General features: G+C 54.0%; 1 protein-coding gene across 3 annotated transcripts; it reads left to right on the top strand.

Moving 5' to 3' along the window:
- Positions 1–61: 61 nt before the first annotated feature.
- SMARCB1 (SWI/SNF related BAF chromatin remodeling complex subunit B1) lies at positions 62–27,181 on the top strand. 3 transcript variants are annotated; one of them, XM_082668423.1, is made up of 9 exons: positions 62–450; positions 4,168–4,306; positions 5,809–5,938; positions 7,837–7,974; positions 9,997–10,124; positions 13,201–13,367; positions 20,456–20,646; positions 26,404–26,535; positions 26,867–27,181. In XM_082668423.1, exons 1-9 carry the CDS (start codon positions 358–360, stop codon positions 26,904–26,906), a joined length of 1,158 nt encoding a protein of 385 aa, XP_082524549.1. In that variant the 5' UTR covers positions 62–357; the 3' UTR covers positions 26,907–27,181. The 3 variants fall into 3 exon arrangements, with proteins under 3 accessions (XP_082524549.1, XP_082524547.1, XP_082524548.1); XM_082668421.1 differs by having other exon boundaries at positions 213–450; positions 4,168–4,279; XM_082668422.1 differs by lacking the exon at positions 62–450 and adding an exon at positions 797–868.
- The last annotated feature ends 797 nt before the right edge of the window (positions 27,182–27,978 follow it).

The following is a 27,978-nucleotide window of genomic DNA, read 5'->3' as shown; positions in this document are numbered from 1 at the left end:
CGGTTGCTATTTCTGTCCGTGAGAAATTTTCCCTGGTACCTCCAGTTCGGAGGCGGCCTGGGAGGAAGAGAAACGTGTCGAGACTCCTTTAAGGGGCACGCGGGGGCGCGCTCGGCCTTTTGTTTGGGCGGCAGCGGCGCGCGCGTCAGCGTCAACGCCCGCGCCTGCGCACTGAGTGCGGCCTGGTCGTCGTCTGCTGCGGCGGTGGAGGAGCCCGGCGGCGGCGCAAGCACCTGGCCCGGCTCGGCCAGCCCTTCGCCTCCGGCTTCGGCTTCCCTGGGCTCGGCGCGCCCCGGCCCCGCCTCAGCCCTCCTGACCCTCGCAGCCCGATCGTGGCCGCCCGACTCTGCCGCCGCAATGATGATGATGGCGCTGAGCAAGACCTTCGGGCAGAAGCCTGTCAAGTTCCAGCTGGAAGACGACGGCGAGTTCTACATGATCGGCTCTGAGGTAGCCCGCGGCGCGTCCTCTCTCTTCGGGCCCCGGGCCGGCCTCGTCCCCGCGGGAGCCTCGGGGCGGGTCTGCGCGCCGGGAACGCGCGTCTCCATTCATCGCGGCGGACGGGCGGGCGCGCGCGTGCGCGGCCGGCCAGTGGGGCGTGGTCTGTCTGTGTCTGGGGGCGCGGTTTGACCGGGGCGTGGTTGAGCAGTCCCCAGCCCCGCGCTCGGTTCACCCACCGGTGTTGCGGAGTCGCGGACTCCCCCGGCTGCCAGGGCTGCGGCGTCCCGGGGCCACGGGGCCACGCTGAGTTTCACTGCTCCAGCCGGACACATAGAAACGGGGTGTTATCTCTTGCGACACGTGGGGGGAGATGTTGTACCCCTCACGCGCACCTGTCCCACACTGCTGGAGCTGGGATCCTGAAATCGTATGTTCGAAACACGGGGCTTAGTGAGGGCTCACTCCCTTCGTGTTCGTGAACTTTGAGGTGGGCGGGGAGTTGTTCTGACCTTTGATTACCAGTGAGGAAACAGGTTGGGAGGAGGATACTTGCTTTTGGATGGCTAAGGCCGCAGCCCCCGAGTTAGATCTATCAGCAATTCGGAAGCGCTTGACACTTCGGATATCTTGAACTAACTCTGAGTTAGTACAGGGGAAAGAGCCTTATGCTTTAATCCTTAACTAAAAGTGACTTTTCAGCACTTTGTTGAATCATGTGGTTGACTGACTTTAGGAAAACCCTACAACTGGTTCTTCACTGGTAGTTTATACCAAGTATATTAAGTTTTTCCAGATTGCCTCAAACTAGGCTTTTTGGCAGTCCCAGGTCTGTGTGTGTACATGCACATACACATATATTTTTCAATTATGGATATGCAATTTAGATGTGCAAACACCAAGCAGTAGTGTCTTCCTCATGTAATGAGCTAAGTGCAGATCTTGGAGAGTTAAAGCAGTTACAAATGCCAGCGGTTGCTTCTCCTTGTAGCAGTTTTCAGTATTAGACATTTCATTCCTTTTTTTTTTTCTTTTTTTCCCCCACAATGTTTTTTTTTTCCATCACAATTGAACATAGTGTGAATGAATTAAGCCTCATGATGGTCACACTGAGGCTTCCAGGACTCCCTGTGATTCCTGACTTGTCTGAGTTGTATTGAGTTATGAGACCAGTGTTTTCAGTAGCATCAGAACCTTAGTGTTTCCTTTTTTCACCAGTTTTTGTAAAACACAAGGGGCAGGATGCAACACATTTTTCATGTCATCACAAAAATACTCTTCAAAGCTAGCTGTGCTGAGGAGAGGAGCCAGTGCCTGCCATCTGCCATAGCTCAGAATGGTCCTCATTGGCTGGTGGGCACAAAGGCAGTGGAGGAGTTTCAGTTTGTGATGATGGACAGATTGTTTAAAGAAACCTTTACCTGGGACTTCCCTGGTGGCGCTGTGGTTAAGAATCCGCCTGCCAGTGCAGGGGACATGGGTTTGAGCCCTGGTCCAGGAATATCCCACATGCTGCGGAGCAACTAAGCCCATGAGCCACAACTACTGAGCCTGCGATCTAGAGCCTGCGAGCCACAATTACTGAGCTCGTGTGCTGCAAAATACTGAAGCCCGCGCGCCTAGAGCCTGTGCTCTGCAACAAGAGAAGCCACCGCAATGAGAAGTCCACGCACCACAACGAAGAGTAGGCCCTGCTCACTGCCACTAGAGAAAGCCTGCACGTAGCAGCGAAGACCCAGTGCAGCCAAAAATAAATTAGTAGTTAATTTAAGAAAAAAAAAGAAAGAAAGAAACCTTTACCTGATCTAACGGGCAGGAAGAGCAGTCAGTTGAGCATTGACCCTGAGTCGGTGGTACTTTTGGAAATCAAGCTTGCGTTTATTAGGTGGAGCCCACAGCCAGGTGGGCAGAACGTCAGGAGGCCTGGTTCCAGCTCTGCCTGTGTGTCACTTTTCTCATGTATGTAATGAGATGCTTAGACTAGATGGTCTCTAAGATCTTCCCCTTAGCACATTTTAGATTCTAGACAGCTAACTGCAGTCTTCTCTTTCAGCCCTGTTGAGTGAGAATGTTTGTCCTGAGATACAGTATATAGAGACCACATGGGAGAAGGGAGAGGCAGTTTGCTTTCTGGGGCCTGGCTTAACAATCATCAGGCCTTGGGAGGCCTGGGAAGGGTTCAGGGTCAGAGTGCTGTCTACTGATAAGCAGCAGCTCCTCTGACAGCATTGGGTGGATGACCCCCAGGCCCCTTGCCCTTGGCAAACAGGCACCATATTCAGAGAGGTGGGCCCGCCAGAGCAACACCCTCAGCGCCCCCACACACTTGGGTGTAGCAGCCTTGGGAGGGCATCCACAGGTGCAGTGAGCGTGTCACCCTTCTCCTGCCATCTGCAGGCAGCCGTTGTCACCATGCCAGAGTCACTGCTGAGAGGATCCTAGGAAATCCTCATAACCACAGCTTGGTTTTCCATTTGGGAAACCCGGGTCCAGAGGTGGCAAAGGCTGGTTCAGGGAAAACCCAGGAAGGCAGGCCTGGTCTCCTAAGTTCTGAAGGGACCTTGGGAAGGGCCTAGGAGTGTGGGAGGTCTGCAGGACCTGCAAAGTAGTAGTGGGGGCATTACAGTCAGTGTCTTTTCAAAAACCTAATGGAAACTATGTGTTTACCCTTGGACGGTAACCACACTCAAGCCAAATAACTCGCATGGGTCTGTGCCTGCAGTGGGGAGCACCAGTGACCCTGTGGCCACTTTCTCTTGCACTGTTCGGCAGCCCTGGTTGGGCATCATGTAAATCTTTGATTCATGGAAAATGGAGAAACTTTTTAAAAATAAATATACTATAATGGGGTAGGTAAGTGGGAAAGTAGTAGAAGTGGTCCTTCGTGGGTGAACCTCACAGCTGATGAACGTCTGACAGAGAAGCAGGGAGACCCAGAAAAGGGAAGTGATGCCTGGTCACAGGTGGAGCCAGCACCCAGTCCACCTGCTGTCCCTGGCCATGTGACTCAAGTGTTCGTTTTTGAAAAGTCAGTGAAACAATGGAGTTTCTTTATAAAGACTTTAGGACTAGATTTCTTTTCATCAAGTAAGCCGTACTTCGAGTATTTGGTACAGGCAAACTGAAGCTATTGTTTGGGGCAGTAATGATTTATATAGCAATCTAAGGACTGCTGATAAGTGCATTTTAAACTCTTTGGAAAATTCCTTTGGTATTTCTGGTTTGAGTTTTGTTACTAAACAAAGCAACAAAGGCCATGGGGGAAATTATCCTGCATCTGTCTAAAATTAAAAGACCTTTTTGGTCTTTATTACATCGTAAAAATATCAAAGTCTTAAGATAAAAGAAAGTCAGAGAGGCCTTGCATTTCTGGAAAGTGCCAGAGATCCTTAGTCCAAAATCAGAATCACATCGAGCTGCTTAGTGAGCTCGGGGGGCCTGCGTCCCCAGTGTCTGGTCAGGCCTTTCTGAATTTGGTCCTGTCGTCAGGATGCAGATGTTATTACCCCTGCCAGAGGAACAGATGTAGGCCAGATACGAACTGCTGTTGAACCCCTGATGTCAGCAGAATGTATTTTTACTGCTGCTGGAAGCCTGGCGCCTGGAGGCCTGGGGGCCAAGTCGAGGTGTGTTTGTCTGTCACTCATCCAGCAGAGCCTCTGAGCCAGGGCCCTCCCCTTCCTCGAGGAGCTGCGACCCTCATAATGAGCCTTCTCGCTTTACTCATAGGTGGGAAACTACCTCCGTATGTTCCGAGGTTCTCTGTACAAGAGATACCCCTCGCTCTGGAGGCGACTAGCCACTGTGGAAGAGAGGAAGAAAATAGTTGCATCGTCACATGGTAAAAAAACAAAACCTAACACTAAGGGTGCGTCTTCACGAGGGTTTGTAAACCTGTTTCAAAACCACTCGCTTATGTCATGAAGATAAAACGTTTTCACTCCGGAGCGTCTTCACGGCAGCCCTGACCTTAGGGTGGCGGAGTGTCCTGGGGGCCCCCTGGAGCGGGTGGTCCTCCGTCAGGGTCGGTCAGGGTCAGGTGTTGGCAGCGGGCAGTAGGTGGAGGGGGCGGGGCCAGGGCGGAGAGGGTGTTGTGAAGACCACTGGTCTGAAAACGTTTTAGGAATGCTGTGATGCTCTACCATATGCCGCGGGCGTGTTGCCATCGTCACCCTCCATGCGCCCGGGCGGCGGGGGGCCGCCCCAGCCCCCTCTCCCCTCGGGCTTTCACCGCTTCGCTTCCCAGCGCACATCCATCGTGTGGCACTTGGTTCTGGCAGTCGGTCCGCTGGTGCTCGTGTGCATGTCCCGCTTGGGGCTGTGGGGCGCTGCCACCCGACCCGGGAGGGCGGGCAGAGGGTGCTCCTCACCTCTGAGCTGGGGAGAGGCCCTGTGCCTCTGGGCTTGGTCGAAGCTGCCTTCCCTTTGGCAGGGTTGCCTGGCGGAGCTGGCCCGGGCCTCGTGTGCGTGTGCCTGCGTGCGTGCGCGTCGCCCGTTTGCGTGCGTGTGCCCGTTTGCGTGCGTGTGCCTGCGTCCCTGCGTGTGTGCATGTGCGCTTTACAGTCTGTCCCGTGCCGGTATGTCTGTAGGCCCTGCGTTGGTCTCGTCTACCGTGTTCTTTTAATGCAGGAGCCGGAGCTGCTTTTCTATGCGCTGCTGTAACTTTTCACTCCCTCCCGCGCTTTCCAAAGCCTCCCTGGTCCTCCCTCCGCCCCAGTGGAGCGCCAGTCACTAACCAGTGCGTCCCCAGCTGCGCTTGCCCCTTGGAAGCCTTGGCGACTCTTTGGCCTCGCGCTCGGGAGACTCTTTCCTGTAACCATCTGTCTCTCCACCAGGCTTCCTAGGTGAGCTGTGGTCGAACTGCCTAGAACTCCCCGCTCCCGGGCAGCTCGCATCCACTGGCGCTGGGCCAGGAATTCCTGTTTGGTGTACAGCAGCTCTTTCCAACTCTCTGGGCTCTTGTTTTAAAAGAAAAATGTTTCTCATCCCTCATTTCATCTCCACCTTGCTTCGTGTCGTGGACTGCAGCGGTGTCAGACCTCTTCCCACTGGCGGTGTCACTCTGGAGCCTTCCTTTCCCCGAGAGGCCCCGTGGGCTGAGCTGCCCATGGGCGTCCCCTGTGCCTGGAGCCAGTGCTCCTCCCGGGACACGTTAGTCCCCATCCATCCAGGGAGTGCTGACCCGGGAGGGCTTCTAGAGAAAGCCAGGGTCCAGACCGCCCCTTTGGAAGAGGCCAGCATTGGGCAGTAGTGAGGTTGACACCCGCTTTCCCACCTCCTGCATGTGAGGACCTCAGTGCGCTGCATCTCCTGGCTGCTGCTGCTCACTGCCCTCCCGCAGGGTGACCGCAGCCGCATCTCTGGTTGCAGATCATGGATACACGACCCTGGCCACCAGCGTAACTCTGTTAAAAGCCTCCGAGGTGGAAGAGATTCTGGATGGCAACGATGAGAAGTACAAGGCCGTATCCATCAGCACGGAACCCCCCACCTACCTCAGGTAATGCACCCCCGGGCTCGGCTCGCTCTCGGGACACCCACGGGTATTTTTCTCATGCCCTGGAGCCAAAATACTTTTCAGCAATTTACCCATTGTGTTTACAGATCATCTTAGCCAGGCTTCGAAGTTTTTTCTGACTTTGGAATTTCTAAGAAACATAAGTCAAGTCTTGGGTTCTGGAGAGTCATTAAGAAATGCTTTGGAAGTGGGATTCACTAATCTGTCAGAACAATTAGCGGCCCAGATCAACTCACAAAAAACACAAACAATAGATTTGAACGTATCAACGTAGATCCTTTGAAAGAGCATTTACACTAACAGTTAAACGGGAGAAATTGGGAAGTTGCTACCTTGTAGAGTTTGTTCATTTAGATTTATAAGAAAAACTTGGATACCCCAAGTATTTCTCTATTTTATGTAGACAAATAGGTAAAGTGTGATCCACACTGAAGCACAGGAGTAAACAAACACAGGGAATGATGTTTGTTCTTGGGTGTGATTTTAAAAATGCAGAATAAAAAAATAACTAGCAACATAAAGAACCGGGGAGGGCGTCATGGAGTGGGCACACTCACGCCCACCGTGGCGGCTCTGCCTCAGGCATTGCGGCCCCAAAGTTTTTTGTTGGTCTCTGATCTATTAATTCCACCCCTGGGAATTTGTCCCAGGGAAATAATTTATACCGTAAACAAAAACCATTATAAGTACAGAGATGCTATTGGTGGCATGTGAATTATAAAGGGAACTAGGGAGCCCCTTGAGCGTCCTGCCTCAGGGAAAGGCTGTGTGAGCGAAGATGCAGACACCCAAATAATCTGGGGTTACACGATGTGTTGTGGGTAAGTAGACCCTGCAGCAACCCGAAACCTGGCTCACATGAGCGAGACGTGCAGAATACCTGCGTGACGCTTTCAGCTTTCAAGAAAACATGCGTTTAGGTGCATGAGATGGTGGGAGCACTAAGGCGGGGGGCAGGCCATTGTTTCAAGCGATGCGGTTACGGAAAATCATGAAGGTGACATGGTACAGAGGTTGGGGATGGAAAGGTCAGTTACGTACAGTTGCTGCCCTCACGTTGCTCCCAGGTTACTAGGGACACGGCCCGAGGGTGATGAAGGGGCTCGCAGAGCAATGTGGGAGCCCACCCACTCCTGTCAGTCAGCTTTTGGTACTTTCCTAGTAGTAAAAGCAACTTGTAATTTGGAGAGAAGAGTGAGCTCTTTTGGGACATGGGTTCCTTGGATTACTTTGAGCATCATTTTCTAGAGAGTATGTACCAATGTGTCTTCCCACTTCTACTGGTCTGAAGGCCCAGAGGCCAGAGCCGTTGCCTAGTCTGTCTCAGCCTGGACTGCATGTCTAAAATAACAGTCTGAGTCTCTGGCTGCTTCAAACCTCCAGCGACTCACAGCCACCTGCTGAGTGCATCCGTTTCCTGCAGAGCACGCCAGCCCCTGTAATCAGGACCCTCTCTGTGTCTCCAGCCCTGCTGCCCTCTGTGTTCTTCCTGAAATGCTCTCCTCTCCTCCACCCATGAACCGTGACTCAGCATTTAAGCCTTTGCTCCAGGGCTGCTCTACTGGGCAGCCTTCTTGTACAGTCCCCTCCTGGCAGAAGGGACTTTGCTTCCGTGTGGCTGTAGCACGTTGGGTCAGCATGTAGCACGTTGGGTCATGGCTGAGGCACTGGGCTGGGGCCCTTCTGCACCTCCCCTAACCCAGGAGCAGGTGCTGGTGGGAGCCTAGGGAATAGACACCCGCGGAGTCTGGGGTGCACAGAGGTCCCCACTGGGACCTGGGGCCCAGCAGGGGCGCAGTGGGCATCCATTGACCACGACCTGATGCCTGGTGGGCAGTTTCGGCTCGTAGACTGAGCGGAGGTATTTCCATGTCTCCCAGGGAACAGAAGGCTAAGAGGAACAGCCAGTGGGTGCCCACCCTGCCCAACAGCTCCCACCACCTGGACGCCGTGCCCTGCTCCACCACCATCAACAGGAACCGCATGGGCCGGGACAAGAAGAGGACGTTCCCGCTGTGGTGAGTGGGCCTCGCTCTCTGACTCCACCGAGGTCCTCCAGCATGTTTTAGTTTCCTCCTCCCCAGAAAAACGCTCTGCTTTGACCTCCTGTCCCAGAAACTCTGCACTGCTCCTCCTTGGGGCTGGTCTCCCTCAGCGTCCAGCATGACTGGCCTCTGCATGGTCCAGCCTGGCTCTGCCTGCGCTCACCCCCGGCTCCTCAGGTAACGTTCCTGGGCGCAGTCCCTGGACCTTTTCTCTGCCATCCACATGACTCGATGCTTAGTTGCCCGTGGTGCCAGAACAGAACGCCACAAACTGGGTGGCTTGAAGCAACACAAGTTTATTCTCACACAGTTCCAGAGGCCGGGAGTTTCACTGGGCCGGAATCAAGGTGTTGCCAGGCCCTGCTCCCTCCAGGGTCCCTTCCAGCTGCTGGCAGCTGCCACGTTCCTTGGCTCGTGGCAGCATCACTCCAGTCTCTTCCTCCCTGGTCACATGGCCTCCTCTGTGTGTGTGAAATCTCCCTCTCTTTCTCTATCACTCTCTCTTTTTTTTTCTGGCCGTGCCGCGTGGTTTGCAGGATATCAGTTCCCTGACCAGGGATTGAACCTGGGCCACTGCAGTGAAAACCTGGAATCCTAACCACTAGGCCACCAGGGAACTCCCTCTCCCTCTCTTTCTTGTGAGGACACTTGTGATGTAATTTAGGGCCCACTTGGACAAGGCTCCCTCTCCTTTTTTGCTCTGTAAAGTGACAGTCACAGGTTCCAAGACTTAGGACATAGATGTCTCTGGGGGGCCATTTTTCAAGCTCCTGCCCACTAAGCTGTCCTCTGAATGCCGCCCCAGGCACCTCCAGCACAGGCTGCCTGCAGGCTTCTCTAGCCCAGGACACAGCAATCCCGTCCTTCCTGTGCCTGGGCCACAATCCTGGAACCCTTCCTCCTTCTCACAGCATAGAGCCAGTCTCCACAAATTCTACTTGCTCAGCTCTCCAAGTGTCCAGAATCCAACCACCCTTGGCCAGCTCCCCACTGGGCGTGTGCCCCTTCAACCAGGGCAGGTCCTCTAGATGCCCCGTCACACCAGCATCCACGTGACAGAGTCCTGGTGGTGCCTGCCGCTCTCTGGCCCTGGCTCCTAACGCCCTTCACCTCAGGCACAGTGGCCTCCTCAGCGCTCTTCAGCTGCCCAGGCACTCCTGCCCTCGCAATTCCCTCACTTCCTGCCAGCATCTGCAGGCTCATCCCTTTCTTCCTCCTCCTTCCCTCCTCCCCCTTCCTTTTTCTCCCTCCCCATCCCTGTTTGAATGTCACTTCTCAGAGTGGTCCTCCCCTTTTAGAATGGCCACTCTGTCCTAGAGCATTCGTGTCTGGGCGGGGAGAGGGGGGTGTTTTCCTCATTTGTTTGTTTATTTGTCATCTGTGCCCCCAGCTCTCTGAGAACAGTTCTCAACCCTCGGTCTTCCATCCTTGGGTTTCCTGCGCCCACCCTCACCCCATATCTTCCCGCTTCGTCTTCCTAAAATGCAGGTGTGAGCACAGAACTGCCTTGCTCTCAGTCTTCCTGGGGCTCCCTCGGGGTCGAGGCTGGAGATGGAGAACTGTGGGCACTTGGACCCCTGTGGCTTCCCAGCATCCTCCCACTGCTCCCCCGCCCCATCTGCACCCCTCCTTCCCTCAGCAGCTCTTGACTCTCCTGCCCCTCGGCCTTTGCTCAAGGGCTTCCACTTTTGGGAGTACCCTTCCTTTCCTACAGTTTCCTGGGAAAGTCCTACATGCTTTGGGGCTTAAATCTCCCTTACTTCGGACATCTCCATCTTGTCCTGCTGCCCAAGTCAGCATCTCCCCTCCCATCCCATGTGTCCGTGGACCCCTGCTGGCACTGTCTCTGCCGACTCAGCCCATAGTGGACAAGTCCCTGTAAGAAGCAGGGTTTCCCCTCTGGTTAGGTCACAGTGACCAGTGGTGCAGAGAGGGAGGCCCTGGGTGCAGGGACCTCAGCCCCCCTTGCTGAGCATGCTGCTGCCTCCCTTCCAGCTTTGACGACCACGACCCAGCTGTGATCCATGAGAACGCGTCCCAGCCCGAGGTGCTGGTTCCCATCCGACTGGACATGGAGATAGACGGGCAGAAGCTGCGGGACGCCTTTACCTGGAACATGAACGGTATGTGGTGGCCAACCCACCATCTTGCACACAGTCTTGTTTCCTGCCTGCTGCCCGTCAGGGGGACCCTGGACTCTGATTGTGACATTCAGAGCACTGTGGAGTAGATTTAGAGGGTGTGGGCTTTGGGTTCAAATCCTGGAATGCAAACCTGGTTCATTGTTTGAAAATCAGTCAGTGTGATCCATCATATTAACAGACTAGAAAAGATAAATAAATCCCTTGATTATATCACTTGATACAAAAAAAGCATTTAACAAAATCCAGCACTCGTTCTTGATAAAAACTCAGGAAATTGGGAATAGACAACATAGTGCTGGAAGTACTAGCCAGTGTAATAAGGCAGGAAAATGATATAAAAAACATACGCTTCAGAAAGGAAGAAATAAAACTGTCTTTATTTGTAGATGGCATGATTATCTACATAGAAAATCTCAAGAGACCTACCAAGAAAACCTGCTAGAACTAAAAACTGAGTCTTAGCAAGGTCACAAGACCCAAAATAGATATGCAAAAGTCAATTGTATTTCTATACATTATATACTGTCAGTGAACACGTGGACACTCAAATGTCCAGTATAAAAATATGTTATTATTTAGAGTTACTCAGTTAAGAAAAAAGATGTAAATCTTACAAACATATAGTTTGTTTCAGGAAACATTTTGTATGCTGAAAACTATAAAGCACTGATGGAAGTAATTAAAGGAGATCTGAATAAATGGACAGACAACTATGTTCATGGATCAGAAGATTCAAGATGTTAATTCTCCCTAAAATAATATGCAAGTTTAGTTTTTTTTCATTTTTATTGGAGTATAATTGCTTTACAATGGTGTGTTAGTTTCTGCTTCATAACAAAGTGAGTCAGTTATACATATACATATATCTCCATATCTCTTCCCTTTTAATATGCAAGTTTATAAGCAATTTCTTTGAAAATCCCAGCAAGACATTTTGTAGATTTAGACAAAATTGTTCTAAAATTTCAATGGAAAGGCAAAGGAACTAGAGTAGCTAAAGCAATTTTGGAAAAGAAGAAAGTAGGAGGAATGAGTCTTCCTAATCCCAAGACTTGGTGTGGAGCTGCAGTAATCAAGGCAGCATCTGAATCTACAACGATCATAGACTAAAAAAGTTAACTTTTAAAATCCTCTGCACAATATACTCATAGGATGCTTGGCCTGAGCACCTTAGCTTCCTGCTGCTTCTCCAAAACTGGATGTATGCGTTATCAATAGTAGGCTGGCTGAGTGTTCAGGTCTGGCACAATGGTGCTGTGAGGAGGGTTGGTCTCTAGCTCTTCTTCTGGGCTAGTGAAATAGTGGGGTCAGTTGTCTGTTAAACAGACCTCATTCTATTTATTTATTTAGTTATTTCTTTCTTTTCTTCCTCCCTCCCTCCCTCCCTTCTTTGTTGCGTGCGGGCTTTCTCTAGTTGCAGTGAGCGGGGGCTACTCTTCACTGCAGTGTGTGGGCTTCTCATTGTGGTGGCTTCTCATTGCAGAGCACGGGCTCTAGGCATGTGGGCTTCAGTAGTTGTGGCACACAGGCTCAGTAGTTTTGGCTCATGGGCTCTAGAGCTTAGGCTCAGTAGTTGTGGCGCACGGGCTTAGTTGCTCTGCCACATGTGGGATCTTCCCGGACCAGGGCTCAAACCTGTGTCCTCTGCATTGGCAGGCAGATTCTTAGCCACTGCACCATCAGGGAAGTCCCAGCAGACCCCGTTCTTGAAGATGGAATCATGCCGAGTGCTTGTGAGGGAATTCATTCCTTTTTTATATATATATAAATTTATATATTCTACTTATTTTTATTTTTGGCTGCATTGGGTCTTCATTGTTGCGTGCAGGCTTTCTCTAGTTGCAGAGAGCGGGGTCTACTCTTCGTTGCAGTGCACAGGCTTCTCATTGCAGTGGCTTATCTTGTTGCGGAGCATGGCTCTAGGCGTGTGGGCCTCAGTAGTTGTAGCATGCAGGCTCAGTAGTTGTGGCTTGCGGGCTCTAGAGCGCAGGCTCAGCAGTTGTGGCGCAAGACTTAGTTGCTCCACGGCACGTGGGATCCTCCCGGACCAGGGCTTGAACCTGTGTCCCCTGCATTGGCAGGCGGATTCTTAAACCACTGCGCCACCAGGGAAACCCGGGAATTCACTCTTTTTTTTCCCTTCTCTGTGGCTCATCCCAGTTTGGCACGTGGTCATTGAAGTTTGGGTTATGAGAAAGGGCAGGTCTGGGGAAAACAGTTGACTGCACAGGACCTTGCTGTAGTCCGGCCAGTAGTGGACAGTCCCCATGAAGCTCACCCCTGAGGCCTGGATCTCCAGGATCCAGGATCCGTACCCACCCCCACGCTGTCGCCTTGTTGAGTGTGTGTGCTGCCCACAGAGTCAGAAACTCAGTGGGGGGGTTGTAAAAAGCCACACGCAGCCCCAGGTGATCTCTGGGGGATTTCCTCTGTGGAGGAAGTGGTGGATAGACATGCACCTGCTCCGTCTTCCAGTGGATGCTGGCTTCCAAGTGGCTTGTCCAGAAGGAACCTGTGTTAGCTCAGGCCGCGGTGACAAAGTCCCACAGCCTGGGGGGCATAACAGCAGGTTTTATCTCCTCCCAGTTCTTGAGTCAGGGTGTTGGCAACGTTGGTTTCCTCTGAGGCCATCTTCGCCCTGTGTCTCCACGTGGGCTTCCCTGGTTGCCTGGGTTGGAAGAGGGGAGGAAGTGGCACGTCAGCTCTGAAGTGCCTTTGCTTCCCCCCTCCCCAGACAGCTCACTGGTTAGAACTAACAGAGCCGTGCAGTCCTAAGCCCGGGAGCGGGGAGCCTGGGGTTGGGGAGCACATAGGGTCTTGACCACCTCCCGAGGTGTAGGGGGGGTGTGTGTATGGATTGAGGGCCAGAAGCGGGGTGTTCGTCTTGTGCTTCCTCTCCTTACCGTGTCTGGGAGGATCCATCGTCCTCATCTTTATGCTCATCTTCATCCAGGTGGGTTGGCAGAGGAGGACAGGCTGGGGGAGGTCAGGGCTGAGCACGGTGACATTAGGCCCTGCAGTCCACCAGCAATCCATACCTCTCACCTCATTTCAGAGAAGCTGATGACCCCTGAGATGTTTTCAGAAATTCTCTGTGATGACCTGGATTTGAACCCACTGACGTTCGTACCAGCCATCGCCTCCGCCATCAGACAGCAGATCGAGTCCTACCCCACAGACAGCATCCTGGAGGACCAGTCAGACCAGCGTGTCATTATCAAGGTAGGCAGCTCCCTGCCCTGCACCAGGGCCTTCCTTATACTGGTGGGGGTCATGGGGTGCTGAAGCTACGTGGAGGCTTCAACAGAAGCCTGTCTGGGATTCATGCTGAGGGACAGGGCTTCTGGAAAGCTGTCCTTCAGGCAGCTTATCCCAGGAAAGGTGTGGGCTGGCTTCTGAGTAAGGTATCACATTCTGGGTGCATTTGGGGTGCTGCTGTGGCCTTGCCAGGTGTGGAGCAGAGCCTGGGTGGTACAAAGGAGGTTGTGCCAGCTGACAGGTAGAGCAGGGAAGGCTACAGTAAGATGAGCACACTGCCACACTCTTCCTGTGGGCAGGCTGCGCCAAGCACACCCCATACTGTCTCAGTAACCTCCACCATCCTGGGGGAAGATGCTGTGTTACAAGTGAAGAGGTGGGGCCACCTACCCCCAACTGCCCTGCTGAGAAGTGGTAGAGCTGGGGTTTGGGCCCAGGCCTGCCTGCTGCAGAGCCTGCTTGGTATGAAGCAATATCTCATTGTGGTTTTGATTTGCATTTCCCTGTTTGTTTGTTTTTTTACCGTACGCGGGCCTTTCACTGTTGCAGCCTCTCCCATTGCGGAGCACAGGCTCCGGACGCGCAGGCTCAGTGGCCATGGCTCACGGCCGAGCCGCTCCGCGGCATGTGGGATCTTCCCGGACCGGGGCACAAACCCCTGTTCCCTGCATCCGCAGGTGGACTCTCAACCACTGCGCCACCGGGGAAGCCCATTTCCCTGTTGATTAGTGACCTTGAATATCTTTTCATGTGTTTATTGGCCATTTGTTTATCCTCTAAGGCTGCTTAAGTCCTTTGTGTTTTTGAATCAGATTTTTGTTGTTAAGCTTTAGCGGTTCCCTGGGTCTTCTAGATAGCAATCCCTTTTCAGATAAAGTGATTTGCAAATATTTTCTTCTATTCTGTGGGTTGCCTTCTTATGTTGTTGATAGTGCCCTTTGATGCATAGAATTTTTTTATTTTGGTAAAGTCCAGTTTGTCTATTTTTTCATTTATTGTGTATGCCGTTGGTGGCATATCCGAGAAATCATTGCCAAATCCAATGTCATAAAGCTTTCACTCTGTGTTCTTCTAAGAGTTTTATAGATTTAGCTCTTACATTTATATGTTCCATCCATTTTGAGTTAATCTTTGCATATGGTGTTAGGTAAGGGTCCAGCTTCGTTTTTTTTGCATATGTATATCCTGTTTTCCCAAAACCATTTGTTGAAAAGACTATCCTTTCCTCATTGAATGGTCTTGTCAATTTTGTTGAAAATCATTTGACCACATATTTGAGGGTTTATTTATGGGCTGTCCCACTGGTCTATTGTCTGTTTTTATGTTGGTACCACACTGTTTTGATTATTGTAGCTTTGCAGTAAGTTTAGAAATTAGGAAGTGTGAGTCTTCCAGTTTTGTTCTTTTTCATCATTGTTTTGGCTGAACGTCCTTTGTTCTTAGATTCCATATGAATTTTTTTTTTCTTGGCCGAACTCTGTGCATGTGGGATCTTAGTTCCCCAGCCAGAGATCGAACCCAGGCCCCCTGCAGTGGAAGCACAGAGTGTTAACCACTGATCTGCCAGGGAAGTCCCTCCATATGAATTTTAAAATAGATTTTATTCTATTTCTGCAAAAATATTGTTGGGATTTTTTTTTTTTTTTGGCAGTTCGTGGGCCTCCCACTTTTGTGGCCTCTCCCGTTGCGGAGCACAGGCTCCAGATGCACAAGCTCAGCGGCCATGGCTCATGGTCCTAGCCACTCCATGGCACACGGGATCCTCCCGGACCAGGGCACAAACCCGTGTCCCCTGCATCGGCAGGTGGACTCTCAACCACTGCACCACCAGGGAAGCCCTCTATTGTTGGGATTTTGATAAGTATTACATTGGATTTGTAGACTGCTTTGGGCAATCTTCACATCTTTATAATATTGTCTCCCAATCCATGAACGTGGGATGTTTTTCCATTTATTTATGTGTTTAATTTACTTCAGCATGATTTTTGTGTTTTTTTTTTTTTTTTTTTTTTTTTTTTTGCGGTACGCGGGCCTCTCACCGTTGTGGCCTCTCCCGTTGCGGAGCACAGGCTCCGGACGCGCAGGCTCAGCGGCCATGGCTCACAGGCCTAGCCTCTCCGTGGCATGTGGGATCTTCCTGGACCGGGGCACGAACCCACGTCCCCTGCATCAGCAGATGGACTTTCAACCACTGGTTGCCCCAGCATGTATTTAAATTAATTAATTAATTTAAAATTTAAATTTATTTATTTATTTTTGGCTGCCTTGGGCCTTTGCTGCTGTACACAGGCTTTCTCCAGTTGTGAGAATGGGGGCTACTCTTCGTTGTGGTGCGCGGGCTTCTCATTGTGGTGGCTTCTCTTTGTTGTGGAGCACGGGCTGTAGGTGCATGGGCTTCAGTAGTTGTGTCCCACGGGCTCTAGAGTGCAGGCTCAGTAGTTGTGGCACATGGGCTTAGTTGCTCCATGGCATGTGGGATCTTCCCAGACCAGGGCTCAGAACCCGTGTCCCCTGCATTGGCAGGTGGATTCTTAACCACTACGCCACCAGGGAAGTCCCTTCAGTGTGTTTTATAGTTTTCATTGTAGAAGTCTTTCATCTCCTTAGCTAAGTTAATTTCTAAATATTTTAGTCTTTTTGATGCTATTGTAATTGGAATTTTTTTCTTAATTTCAGATTGTTCATTGTTAGTGTGTAGAAATGCAACCGATTTTTGTGTGTTGACTTTGTATCCTCCTACTTTGCTGAATTCATTTATTCTAATAGTGTTTTGGTAGAATCTTTAAGGTGTTCTACAAATAAGATCATATCACCTGGGAACAGAGATAACTTTACTTCTTCCTTTCCAAATGGATACCTTCTATTTCTTTTTTTTGCCTAATTGCTCTGGCTAGAAATTCCAATGCTATGTTGAATAAAAGTGGCAAGAGTGGGTATCCTTGGCTAGTTCCTGATCTTAGAGGAAAAGTTACCATTCTTTCACCATTGAGTGTGATATTTACATTGATTTTTTTGTGTATTAATTTTATGTTGACATAGTTTCCACTTATTCTTAGTTTATTGAGTGCTTTTACCACGAAAGCGTGTTGAATTTTGTCAAATGCTTTTTTCTGCATCTGTTGACATGATATGGGTTTTTTTGGTTTGTTTGTTTTTTGCGGTACGTGGGCCTCTCACTGTTGTGGCCTCTCCCGTTTCGGAGCACAGGTTCCGGACGCCCAAGCCCAGTGGCCATGGCTCACGGGCCCAGCTGCTCGGTGGCATGTGGGATCTTCCTGGACTGGGGCATGAACCCATGTCCCCTGCATCGGCAGGTGGACTCCCAACCACTGCGCCACCAGGGAAGCCCCGATCATATGGTTTTTGTCCTTCATTCTGTTCAAGTGGTTTATTGCATTGATCGGTTTTCTTATTGAGCCATCCCTGCATTGCCATAATAGATTCCACTTTTTATAATTGATTTATGTTGTTGTATCATTTATAATGATGTGTAATTCTTCTAATGTGCTGTTGAATTCAGTTTTGCTAGTATTTTGTTGAATTTATTTTTTTAAATTTATTTATGGCTGCATTGGGTCTTCCTTGCTGCGTGTGGGCTTTCTCTAGTAGCAGCGAGTGGGGGCTACTTTTCCTTGCGGTGTGCGGGCTTCTCATTGTGGTGGCTTCTCTTTGTTGCAGAGCATAGGCTCTGGGTTCACGGGCTTCAGTAGTGTGGCTCTTGGGCTCTAGAGCACAGGCTCAGTAGTTGTGGCGCATGGGCTTAGTTGCTCTGTGGCATGTGGGATCTTCCCGGACCTGGGCTCGAACCCATGTCTCTTGCATTGGCAGGTGGATTCTTAACCACTGTGCCACCAGGGAAGTCTGTTGAGGATTTTCATATCAATGTTCATAAGAAGTATTGGTCTATAGTTTTCCTTTCTTGTAGTATCTTTGCCTGGCTTTGGTATCAAGGCAATGAGTTATGAAGTGTTCCTTGCTCTTCAGTTTTTTGGCAGGATTTTTTTTTTTTAACATCTTTATTGGAGCATAATTGCTTTACAATGGTGTGTTAGTTTCTGCTTTATAACGAAGTGAATAAGCTATACATATACATATATCCCCATATCTCCTCCCTCTTGCATCTCCTTGCCACCCCTCTGGATGGTTACAAAGCAACGAGCTGATCTCCCTGTGCTATGCGGCTGCTTCCCACTAGCTATCTGTTTTACATGTGGTTGTATTTATAAGTCCGTGCACTCTCTCACTTCGTCCCAGCTTACCCTTCCCCCTCAAGTCCATCCTGTTTTTGGCAGGATTTGATAAGGATTGGTATTAGTTCTTCTTTAAACATTTAGTAGGATTCACCAGTAAAGCCATCCGGTCCAGGGCTTTTCTTTGTAGGGAGGTTTTTAATTACTGATTCAACCTCCTTGCTAGTTAATTTCTTTTAAAAGAAATATGAATTTATTTTTCTTAACCTGCTTCAGTTTCTCATTATGGCCAACTAGCAGAAAAAGGGCACGGGTGAGAAAGAAGGGGGATGTCCTGGGAGAGAAGCAGTGGGGATGTGTGGGGTGCAGCTGTGGGACCAACACCTGTGTTCCTGTGCGCAGCCTGTGGCCCCTGGAGGGTGGTCCCTACTCCGCTCTGTGCTGCATCTTTGTCCTGTAACCATGGTGGGGACGTGGACTTGCAGAGTTGGCTACACCCAACTGCATGGTTCCAAATAGGCGAGATCAGCCACAGGGAGGGTCCTTGTGAGTCTGACAGCTGGCTTCTCTGACATTTTCTTGTAACTGAGTGTCATCTTTTTATTTTCCTGATGGGGCTTGTGGGCAGCCATACAGAAAGTTGTCAGGCAGTTGAAAATCCACCTGGGACCGTCACCTGCTCCCTGATCAGAGGCTTTCTTGGTGACTAAACAGCTCTCAGCCGTGGGGTCCGTTCAGGTCCTCACACCCACCTATAATCCCCACCCATGGGATGGTGTCGGCTGGTAGGCTGCTGGGAGACCATCCCCAGGTCGGGGTCCTGCTTGGTTGGGGTCGTGAGGGCCTGCCAGCATTGGGGCCGGACACAGCTGGTCAGGGAAGGCCTGCTGCCGGGGAGGCAGAGCCTCGTGGGCACTGTGACCTTGGGGGAGCGTGCCACCTGGTAGGCGAGCACGCTGATGGCCACATCCAGGGTTTCCCATGTGTCACAGACTCCAGAGGAGCCGGCTGCTTCTGGGACACAGTGAAGGATGACATCTGACCAATGTCTCCTCACAGAGCAGCGCCTTAGCTCAGGGCGGCCGCTCACAGGTGCTCCCGGAGTGGTGGAACAAAAGCCTAGGCTGGCACCGCGACCAGGACACCTGGCCCTCCAGGGCCGTGGGGCTCAGTGCAGCTGAGGGTGGAGCTGTCAGACTCTGGGGGGCTGGTGGGCCCTTTCTGGGGGAGGGAATGGCATGTGGGTGATACAGGTTGAAGCTGGGGAGCCTGCTCGGGGGGCCTGGCCCCACAGTCCAGCCGCCCCTCACCACCCCCCACCCCCCTGACGGCTCCCAGTCCCCATTCTGTGAGTTTCCTGCATCCTCTGTGGAGGCCTCAGGCCCTGCTCTGCCCAGACCCTCCCCTGGGAGCCCCACCCTGCTCTCTCTCAGCTTGTCCAGTTCTTCCTAAAATGCCCCCTCCACCGGGCGGCCTTCCTGGGGCTCCTGGCTAACCGCTGACTGCACTTTCTGCCCCTCCCCCTCTTCCCCTCAGCACCTACACCTCTGATGTCCCCTCATTCACGTATTTAACCCCGCACTGGATGTCAACCCATGAAGATGACTCTGTGTCTGTTTTTCCCACTGTGCGTCCCCTGTGCGCCTCCTGGGTCGGCAGGAGTATGTATTTCTTAATAAACGATAGCGTTGATGAGCAGTCGGCGCAGTGCACACACAGGCACCGGTCTGCGTGGCACCCCTCATGGCCAGGCCGAGTGGTGCGCAGGGCGGTTTGGTCCCGTGTGATGTGTCCACGGGCTGCCTGCTGCTGCTTCGCTTTCCAGTCCTGCTGTGCCGACGTGGCTCACCAGACACGTGGTTCCTGCTGGGAAGGGCCGGCTCTTCCGATTCTCACCCGCAGACCTGGTTGGTCGCCCAGCAAGGGCGCGGCTTGGAGGTGGGAGTGGCGGGGCCTCGGCTGCAGAGTGGAGTGCCGTGCAGGGGGCCCAGACGTGCAGGACTTCATGCACAGGTCAGGTGGTAGGGCCTCACATTTCTCTGAAGGCATGGACGAGTCCCGATCCGAATCTTAAAAGCCCAGCTGAGCGCCTGGGGACAGTAGCATGAAGGGGCAGGTGCACTGTGGCCTGCTTGGCTGGTAGAGGGCTGGACAGCAGGGGCAGGGGTCTCCACACGATGCCCAGTGAATGCCGCCAGACCCCGAGTTGTCCTTCCTGTGAGTCTCTGATGCCCAGTTTCAGAGCAGGCCCAGGTCATCTGTGGGGTGAAAAGTCAGGGTGGGGAGCTCCTGGGGCACAGGCTGTGGCTGCAGGTGGCACGTCTCACAGATGCCTCTGGGGAGCGAGGCGCAGGAACCAGCATGGCCTCCGCTCCCGCCGCCCCCCACCCCCACACGCCCAGGCCCTGCCTGTGCCATGTGGGCTGTGAGTCTGTGAGCGCACATAGCAGATGATTTCAGAGCGGGGCATGTTCCGTGAAGAGACAGAGTAGGGGGGTGGGCGCTGGCTCAGGTGAGGGCTCGGGGATAGTATCTGATGAGTGACCAGTGTTTATCACGTTGTAAAGGTCCAGAGCGGTGCGGTAGAAGGGCAGAGAAGAGGGTATCGGCCAGTGCAGGGAGCGAGGGGGTGGGAACAGGGGCAAGGCGGGACTCAGGTGCCCGGGGCCCTCCCTAGAGGGTGACAGTGCCAGGCCCTGAACCACAGTCTCTCTGGCCGCCCAGGAGGTCTGTGGGGTCAGCCCCGTTTGCGGATGGGGAGTTGCAGCCAGAGGGATAAGGGCAGCCGTCCCACTTCCTTATGGGCCTGGAGGGGGGATGCAGTTCTGCCTGCTCTGACTTGTGTTCCTGGTTCTGGCCCAGCTGAACATCCACGTGGGAAACATCTCCCTGGTGGACCAGTTCGAGTGGGACATGTCAGAGAAGGAGAACTCGCCGGAGAAGTTTGCCCTGAAGCTGTGCTCCGAGCTGGGGCTGGGCGGGGAGTTCGTCACCACCATCGCGTACAGCATCCGGGGACAGCTGAGCTGGCATCAGAAGACCTACGCCTTCAGGTAGGTCTTGGACAGGTGCCTCCTCCTCCTTCTGCAGACCATTCTGGGGACAAGGCTTCCCCCTGTGTGTGGTGATGCCTTTGGGACTTTCTGGAGCCTCATGATGCCGTCTGGCCGAGAGCAGCTTTGCGGGCTCAACGGCCTCTGTTGGCTCCTCCCATCCCCCATCACAGAGGAGGATCTAAGGAGGCGGCGGGTCTGCCCCTCTGTCCTCACCCACTCTGCCGCCAACAGCCCCTGCCGCCCTCACACGCCACCTCCTCCCTGCACTCACCCAGACCCTTCCTCGGTCGGGGTCGTCTGATGGACTGGCACTGAATCTCAAACAAGGCCTACTCCATGCTGCCTTCCCTGGAGGGGAGTCAAGAGGCTGCTTGTTCAGTCAGAGAGCAGGTGGTGGGCGCCCCTGCCGGCTGGACCCGTACTGGGTGCCGCTGTGGAAGAGGGAGTAGCGTTCAGGCTGCTGGGGACGGGGCGGGGGGGGGGGGGTAGGGAGTGTAAATATAGCATTTGGTCCAGTGTCATGGGTGCTGGTGGGGGTGGACCTGGGGACAGGGCTTCTCATGACATAGATGTGGCCTTCCTGTTCCTGGTGGCCCTGCCGTGCGGGCCTGGCCGGGGCAGGAGTCGGCGAGCGTTAACCACATAGCAGAGCTCGCCCACCAGCAGGACTGTTTGTCACATCCAGCCCTGTCCCCTGAGCTCCTTTTCCTCTGCGGGATGGGGTGCCAGCGGGGGCGGCGCTGAGTATCTCTGCATCAAAATAGGATGTTAGGATTTATTCTGCTCGTCAAGCTGTCACCGTCCACATTTGGAGGCCATTACTGAGGGACCACCCCTTAAGGTGGTGCAGAGGAGCAAAGATGAAGAGCCTTGAAGAGACGAAACAGCTAAGGGAGCGCATGAGTCTGTTTGTATCAGCTGGTTCCCCCAGAAATCCCACGAGGTAGCCTTCTCAGTTTTCCTGTAGCTCTGAGCAAGAGAGAAGGAATGACCAACACCCGCAGGGCCTCAGGCCCTGGGCGTCCCGGCTGACATAACATGCGTGGCCTCCCATGACCTCCAGCAGCCCCGCTAACTGGGGATCCTGCTCCACAGATGTGGGTACAGGCCCACACTCCACATCCCATGGGAGGTCTGCTCACGGTGTCGCGGTGTGTGTCCACTGACGGCATGCAAGCTGAGGCCGACCGGACTGGGGCCAGTCTGGGGTGGCCCTGCTTCCTAGAGTCAACCCTGAGGTCCTGGGAGTCCCTCATCACCAAATGCTGAGTCAGAGCCCACATCTCACTGGTGTGCAGCAGGGGGACTTGGAGGGTGTCCACACACGAGGCCGCATCCCTCCTGCTCTGATTGCCGGGGCTCCGGGCTGTCGGCAGTGCGACCTGCAGCTCCAGAGCAGGCCCCCGGGGGCCCCGGGGGGTGCAGGTCAGGACTGGAATGGAGTGCTCCCATTTCAGCAGCTAGTTAACACGTTCCGTTGTGTGGGTGGGAATGACTCTGGTACTGAGGATGCAGCTTTCAAATCCTCAGGATCAAAGGCAGGGCCGCCCCACTGGGGACTGTGGTAAGCATGCCCCCTCCACAGCAGCCTGGCCCAGCCAGCTGGGTGGGTGCGGCCTGCCTGGTGGTCTGGAGGCGGCCACAGGCCTCCTTTGGCATCAGGAGGGCTGCTGCACTTCCCCAGCCAACCAGGCTTCGTGGGCTCGCGTGTGCTGGGTCTGGGCTGGGCAGCGGGGTGCTCGGAGAGCTGGCAGGACAGGAAGGGGAGTGCGGGGTCAGGCTTTATCATCCAGGGGCAGGACTGCGGCTAGCAGGGGGCCTGGAACTTTGTCTCCTGACCCCACCCCGCGTTCTCCCCTTGCGCTCCCCACACCTCGGGAGCTCCCCGGGAGACCAGTAGCAGCCTTTCCCTGCTGTCCAGCCTCTGCCTGGGGAAAGGAGAGGGGCTCGCCGCATCTCCGGGGCCAGGGCCTGCCTGGCCCACAGAGAGCTGGACGGGGAGCCCCAGCCTGGTTTCTGCTACGCGAAGCCTGGCAGCTGCTGAGTCGCATGACTCCTCAAGGGGACTTTAAGCTCTGCGCCCCGTCACCCCTGTTGGAAGCTCTCTGGATTCCTGTGAGCCAGTGCTGGCTGTCTCCACCAGACTGAGTCCAGCCTGGTGTCTGGCCGCGGTGCCCTCCTCTGCGACAGTGGAGCAGGCTAGTCACAGGCTAGTGAGCTGGGGCACCAGTGCGGAGAACAGGCAGCGGGCCGGGCAAGCCTGATGTGGGCAGAGGCAGGCAGTGAGCATGAGGGGGACGCGGGCGTGTGGCTGCTAGAGGATAGAGCTGAACCAGAAGGACATACAGATGTCTTGGAACCAGCGGAACGGAGACAAGAGTCAGTGACGAGGGGGCAGGGCTCCCCAGGGGAGGGCTGGGCAGAGGGTGTGAGGGTGTCAGACGGTCACCGAGACTATGAGGGGGTGGCATCCTGCAGAGTTCCTCTACCTCCTCCAGGCCAGCCCTCCGCCCTGGCTGGGGACACGGGAGAACCAGCGCGCTGTCCAGCAGAGGAGGTGCGAGTGCCTGGCCACCGAGGCCAGAGGGTGTGGGCCAGGGAGGAGGCAGCGGGTGGCCAGGGCAGGAGCGGCTGGAGGAAGCTGGGGACAGGCAAAGGGTCAGAGAGCCTGGCAGCTGTGCCCGGTGGGGGACAGAGGCATTGTCACTGGAACAGCCTCAGGGTTGGGAGGCACCAGGGTCGTTGTGGACTGGCTGACCAGAGCCGCCAGAAGAGGTTAGTCCTGGGGCTCCAGCCCCTGCGCTGGCCCCATGGCCGGGCTGGCCGGCTTGTTTTCGTTCACCACCTAGAGTGTCGACTCAGTGAGTTTTTGTGTGTTTGCACAGTTCCGCAGTCCTGGGCAACCGCTGATCTACTTCCCGTCTGTAGATATGCCTGTTCTGAATACTTAACGTAAATAGAATCATATAACATATGGTTTTTTGTGGCCAGCTTCTTAGCATAATGTTTTCAGGGTTCGTCCATGTGGAGCCTGTATCAGAACTTCATTCCTTTTTGTGGCTGAATAATATTCCATCATATAGACAGACCATACTTTATTTATCCAGTCATCAGTTGATGGTCATTTGGGTTTTGTTAACTTTTGGCTGTTAAGAGGAATGCTACCGTGAACATTTGTGCACAAGGTTTTGTTTGAACACCTATTTTCAGTTCTCTTGGGTATGTACCTAGGGGTGGAATTACTGAGTCACGTGGTAGCTCTGTTTAGCGTTTGGAGGAACCACTAGACTTGTTTTCAAAGCAGCTGCGCGGTTTTACATTCTCTCCAGCGGACCAAGGGCTCCAGTTTCTCCACATCCTCGCCAGCCTTTGTTATCTGACTTTGATCCTAGCCACCCTAGTGGCATCTCCGTGTGGTTTGATTTGCATTTCCCAATGGCTGATGGCGTTGAGCATATTTTCATGTGCTGTTGGACGTGTGTATATCTTCTTTAGACGAAAGGTCATTCAAGTCTTTTGTGTTTTAATTGGGTTATTTGGTTTTATTATTTAGTTGTAAGAGTTCATTATATATCCTAGCTACAGGTCCCTTATCACATACATGATTTGCAATATTCTCTCCCTTTTTGTGGGTTTATGTTTCACTTTCGTGACAGTGTCATTTCAGGCACAAAAGTTAAAATTCTTTTTTTTTTGATGTGGACCATTGTTTTAACGTCTTTATTGAATTCATTACAATATTGCTTCTGTTTTGTTTTGGTTTTTTGGCGAGAGGCATGTGGGATTTTAGCTCCCCGACCAGGGATTGAACCTGCACCCACTGCATTGGAAGGCGAAGTCTTAACCACTGGAAGGGTTAAGGGAAGTCCCACAAAAGTTTTAAATTTTGATGATGTCCAGTTTATCTATTTTTTCTTTTGTTGCTTGTGCTTTTGGTGTCATACCTAAGAAACAGTGGCCTGATCCAGGCTCCTGTCCCAGCACCATTTGTTGGAAAGACTGCTCTGTCCCCATTGAGTGGGTTTGGCCCCTTATCCAAAGTTAGTTGATCATAAACAGGAGGGCAACGTCGAGTTTTGCCCCCTCCTCCCAGCTGAGGAGCTGTGGGCAGGTTGCTCACCATCGCAGCCTTGTTCTCCTCTACCAAGCGGGCACAGTCATGCTTCTCAGCTGGCCTCTTGTACCTCGTGAGGTCATAAAAGTGAGGTCACATCGAAGATGAACGTCCAGGTCCTCTGCCTCCTCAGCCATGGCCTCCCTGCCTGGACACCGCAGGTCGTGGGAACATCAGGGTCCCAGGTGGCCTTGAGGCCCGGGAAGCACAGTCCCCTCAGAGGGGATTCTGAGGGCGTCAGGGCGGCTCTGCTTGCATGTCTCCTGCAACACCTATGGGGCCTGCTGGCTCCAGGCCCATCCTTCCGTGCCTGGCTCAAGCAGTTCTTATTTTAGAACAAACCCACTAGGGTGGAATCTTCCCAGAGCCACGGGGAGGTAAACACAGGGGCCTCCAGGACCCACGCTCCAGCTCTTGTTTAAGAGGAAAACATGTTTGGCTCCCCTCCGCGTGGGCTTGGCGACTTTCATGTTTCCCCTTCCTGAGGAAGGCAGCTGGGAGCCCTCGAGGTGAGGAATGATGTTTGGGTCTTTGGCCGGATGGTTTTGGGATTGCCAAACCGCCACCCGGCTGGGGAGCAGCTGTCAGGAGCAGCCGAGGAGGGGCGGCCCAGCCACAGGCCTCTGAGTCACCAGCACCAGCTCCAGCTCCGGGCCTCATGGGCATGGACCCCACGGGCCAAGCTGTGGCAGCAAGAGGCGAGCCCCACTTCTGCAGGGGAGCAGGGCAGTCCTGGGCTGTGCCCCGTGTGCCTGCGGTCCCTGAGACTCCAGGCCGAGGGGCAGCATGAGGGGGGTGGGCGGGGGCTGTGGGAGTGGCACCCGGCCCTCACATAGTGGACGTACTTTGGATGTTTAGTAATAGTGATCCTCTAAAAGCCCTCACAGCAAGGACATTGTCCCCACTTTCGAGATGAGGTGTTTAGACCAAGGCCAGGGGCCTGTTTTCTTCTGTGCCATCATCCACCGGGCACCTCCCTGGGGCCCCCCTGCTCTCCCTCCTCCAGAGCTGACTCTACAGGGCTCTGGGTAGATGGGAGCAGGGCTCGGGCTGTGCTGAGGCTCACCGGGCAGCCTGGGCTTGGCCCTCTTGGCAAAGGTGGCAGCTCGGTCAGGCACCCCCAGCCTTGGTGGCCTCGCTGAGGCTGACCCCCCAACCGCTGAGTCCACTTAGCCAGAGGGTGTGCAGATGGCCCTCACCTGGAGTCGGAGACGTTTCTGAGGGACCCCAAGGTGGAGAAGTCAGGGGTCGTGGGTTCTGGGCCCCATGACGGGCTGAGGAGCTGTGTGTGGGACCATCAGGGGCAGTGGCCTTCAGTGAGCGGCATCTGGACTCCTGGGTGGACTCCTTCGGTTTCCTTTTTCGTGGACGCTGAGCGAGGCGACGGCCCTCCCCCTCCCCACAGGTGCAGTGGGAACAGCTGGCCCTGCAACGCTGTCCTATGGACCCTTCCCCAGCATGCAGACCTGGAGTCGCTGTCGTGGTGTCCACTGGGCCGCAGCACCCCCACCGCCCTGTTGGGGGCCAGGCACAGACACCAGGCTCCAGCGTTCCAGCTGCCCGTGGGGCGTGGACAGTGCTTTCTGGAGCTTCTCCGGCTGCTGCTCTGTGAACTGTCTACTTCCTCCTGTCTTCCACAGTGAGAACCCCTTGCCCACGGTGGAGATTGCCATCCGGAACACAGGCGATGCTGATCAGTGGTGCCCGCTGCTGGAGACCCTAACAGATGCCGAGATGGAGAAGAAGATCCGCGACCAGGACAGGAACACAAGGTGCCTCCCCAGCCCCATTTTCAGGCAGGACGGGACCGTCGCCTTTCCCGAGACCCAGCAGGCCCCTGGATGATGAGTCCCAGTCTAGTCCTGCAGGGGACAAGAGTAGCCCTTGGGTCGGTCTGACCACAGCCTAGACCAGGTTTCGGGACCCCTGGAGAGGTGGGTGGGACAGAGGGCAGCTTCAGGGCCCCAAGTAGCAGGCCAAGGCTGAGGGAGGGGCTGGGGATCCCACCTACCACATCCTGTCTCTGCCCCTTCCCCTGGCTGCCCTAGAGATCCCTGGTGGAGGGGCAGCTGCCCAGGGTCACCGCCCTCTCCCCTCCTGCAGGCGGATGAGGCGTCTGGCCAACACTGCCCCGGCCTGGTAACCACCCAGTGGTGCTTGGCTCCCACGGAGCATCTGGAAGAATGGACCGTCTCCCCTCCATCTTCTGGCAAGGAGGGGGCAGCCCGGCCATCCTGAGGAGCATGGGGCAGGGGCCTCCTGGTCATCCACCCCAGGGTACACATTCCTTTTGCTGAGCTCCAGTCCCTACCGCCCGTCTCTGGTCAGGAAGAAGCCTCGTTTTGGGTTGTGTTTTGTTTTTGTATAGGAGCCCCAGGCAGGGCAAGCAACATTTTTTAAATAAAAGGCGACAGGTCCTGTTTCGTTTCTTCAAAGTGGTGGCATAAAAACAAGAATGGGGGAGAGCACATGTGGTCAGGACATGTGGTCGAGGCTGCGGGCAGGACCCTCACCCTCCTCTGCCTCATGTCCCCAGCTGAGCCTTAGCAGGACCGTGGCTCTATTCTCAGCCCTGCAAGGCCCTGACTCAGAGCAGTTTTGATTCCCCTTGGCCCCGGCATCCCACCCACCTGTGCTCGGCAAGTCCTTGCAGTCCCAGAGGGATGAGGAGGTGGTGAGGCTCAGCAGGCAGGGCTGCTTGCCCCATCAGCCACAGCCCCGGCCCCAGCCAGGCGCATGCTTCTCTGGTCCTTGGAGAGGCCCCGTCTTGTGTGGTCGTTGAGGGCGTGTTGCCAGCCCGGGTGCCTGTGCCCAGCTGTTCAGCTCCAGCAGGTGTGCACTGCTCTCGCCACACCTCCTAGCACCTCACACATAACAGGTGGACTGGGCCCCATCTCCACCCCCAGCTGATGCTGTGGCCAGGCCAGCCCCTCCCTCTGCGCAGGTTGTGAGGAGTAACAGGAGCAGTACACCCAACCTGGCACCAACTCGAAGAGTGATGCAGCTCTGCATCCTCTTCTGTAATGTGGAAGGGTCCCCACTCTGCCTGGGATGTGGGACCCAGGAGGATGGCACATGGGGGCCTCCTCACTGGGCCAGGCACCACAGGGTGACCCAGGCACAGCTACAGTCTAACTGAAGACCATGGACCCAGACCCTGCACCTTCAGTTGCTGGCAGGGCTGAGGGTCAGGACTGCTCTGCTCCCCGGAGCAT

The sequence above is a fragment of the Grampus griseus genome, assembly GCF_964374135.1.
Source record: "Grampus griseus genome assembly, chromosome: 12".
NCBI lineage: Eukaryota > Metazoa > Chordata > Mammalia > Artiodactyla > Delphinidae > Grampus > Grampus griseus.
The sequence above is the reverse complement of the archived record's forward strand: the minus strand, read 5'-3'. Positions and strand labels throughout refer to the sequence as shown.

Coding starts and splice junctions, on each gene's coding strand:
- SMARCB1 (XM_082668423.1), top strand. CDS start 358: ATGATGATGATGGCGCTGAGCAAGACCTTCGGGCAGAAGCCTGTCAAG. Junction 7,975..9,996: donor AAGAGGACGTTCCCGCTGTG/GTGAGTGGGCCT, acceptor CCTCCCTTCCAG/CTTTGACGACCACGACCCAG. Junction 13,368..20,455: donor ACCAGCGTGTCATTATCAAG/GTAGGCAGCTCC, acceptor GTTCTGGCCCAG/CTGAACATCCACGTGGGAAA.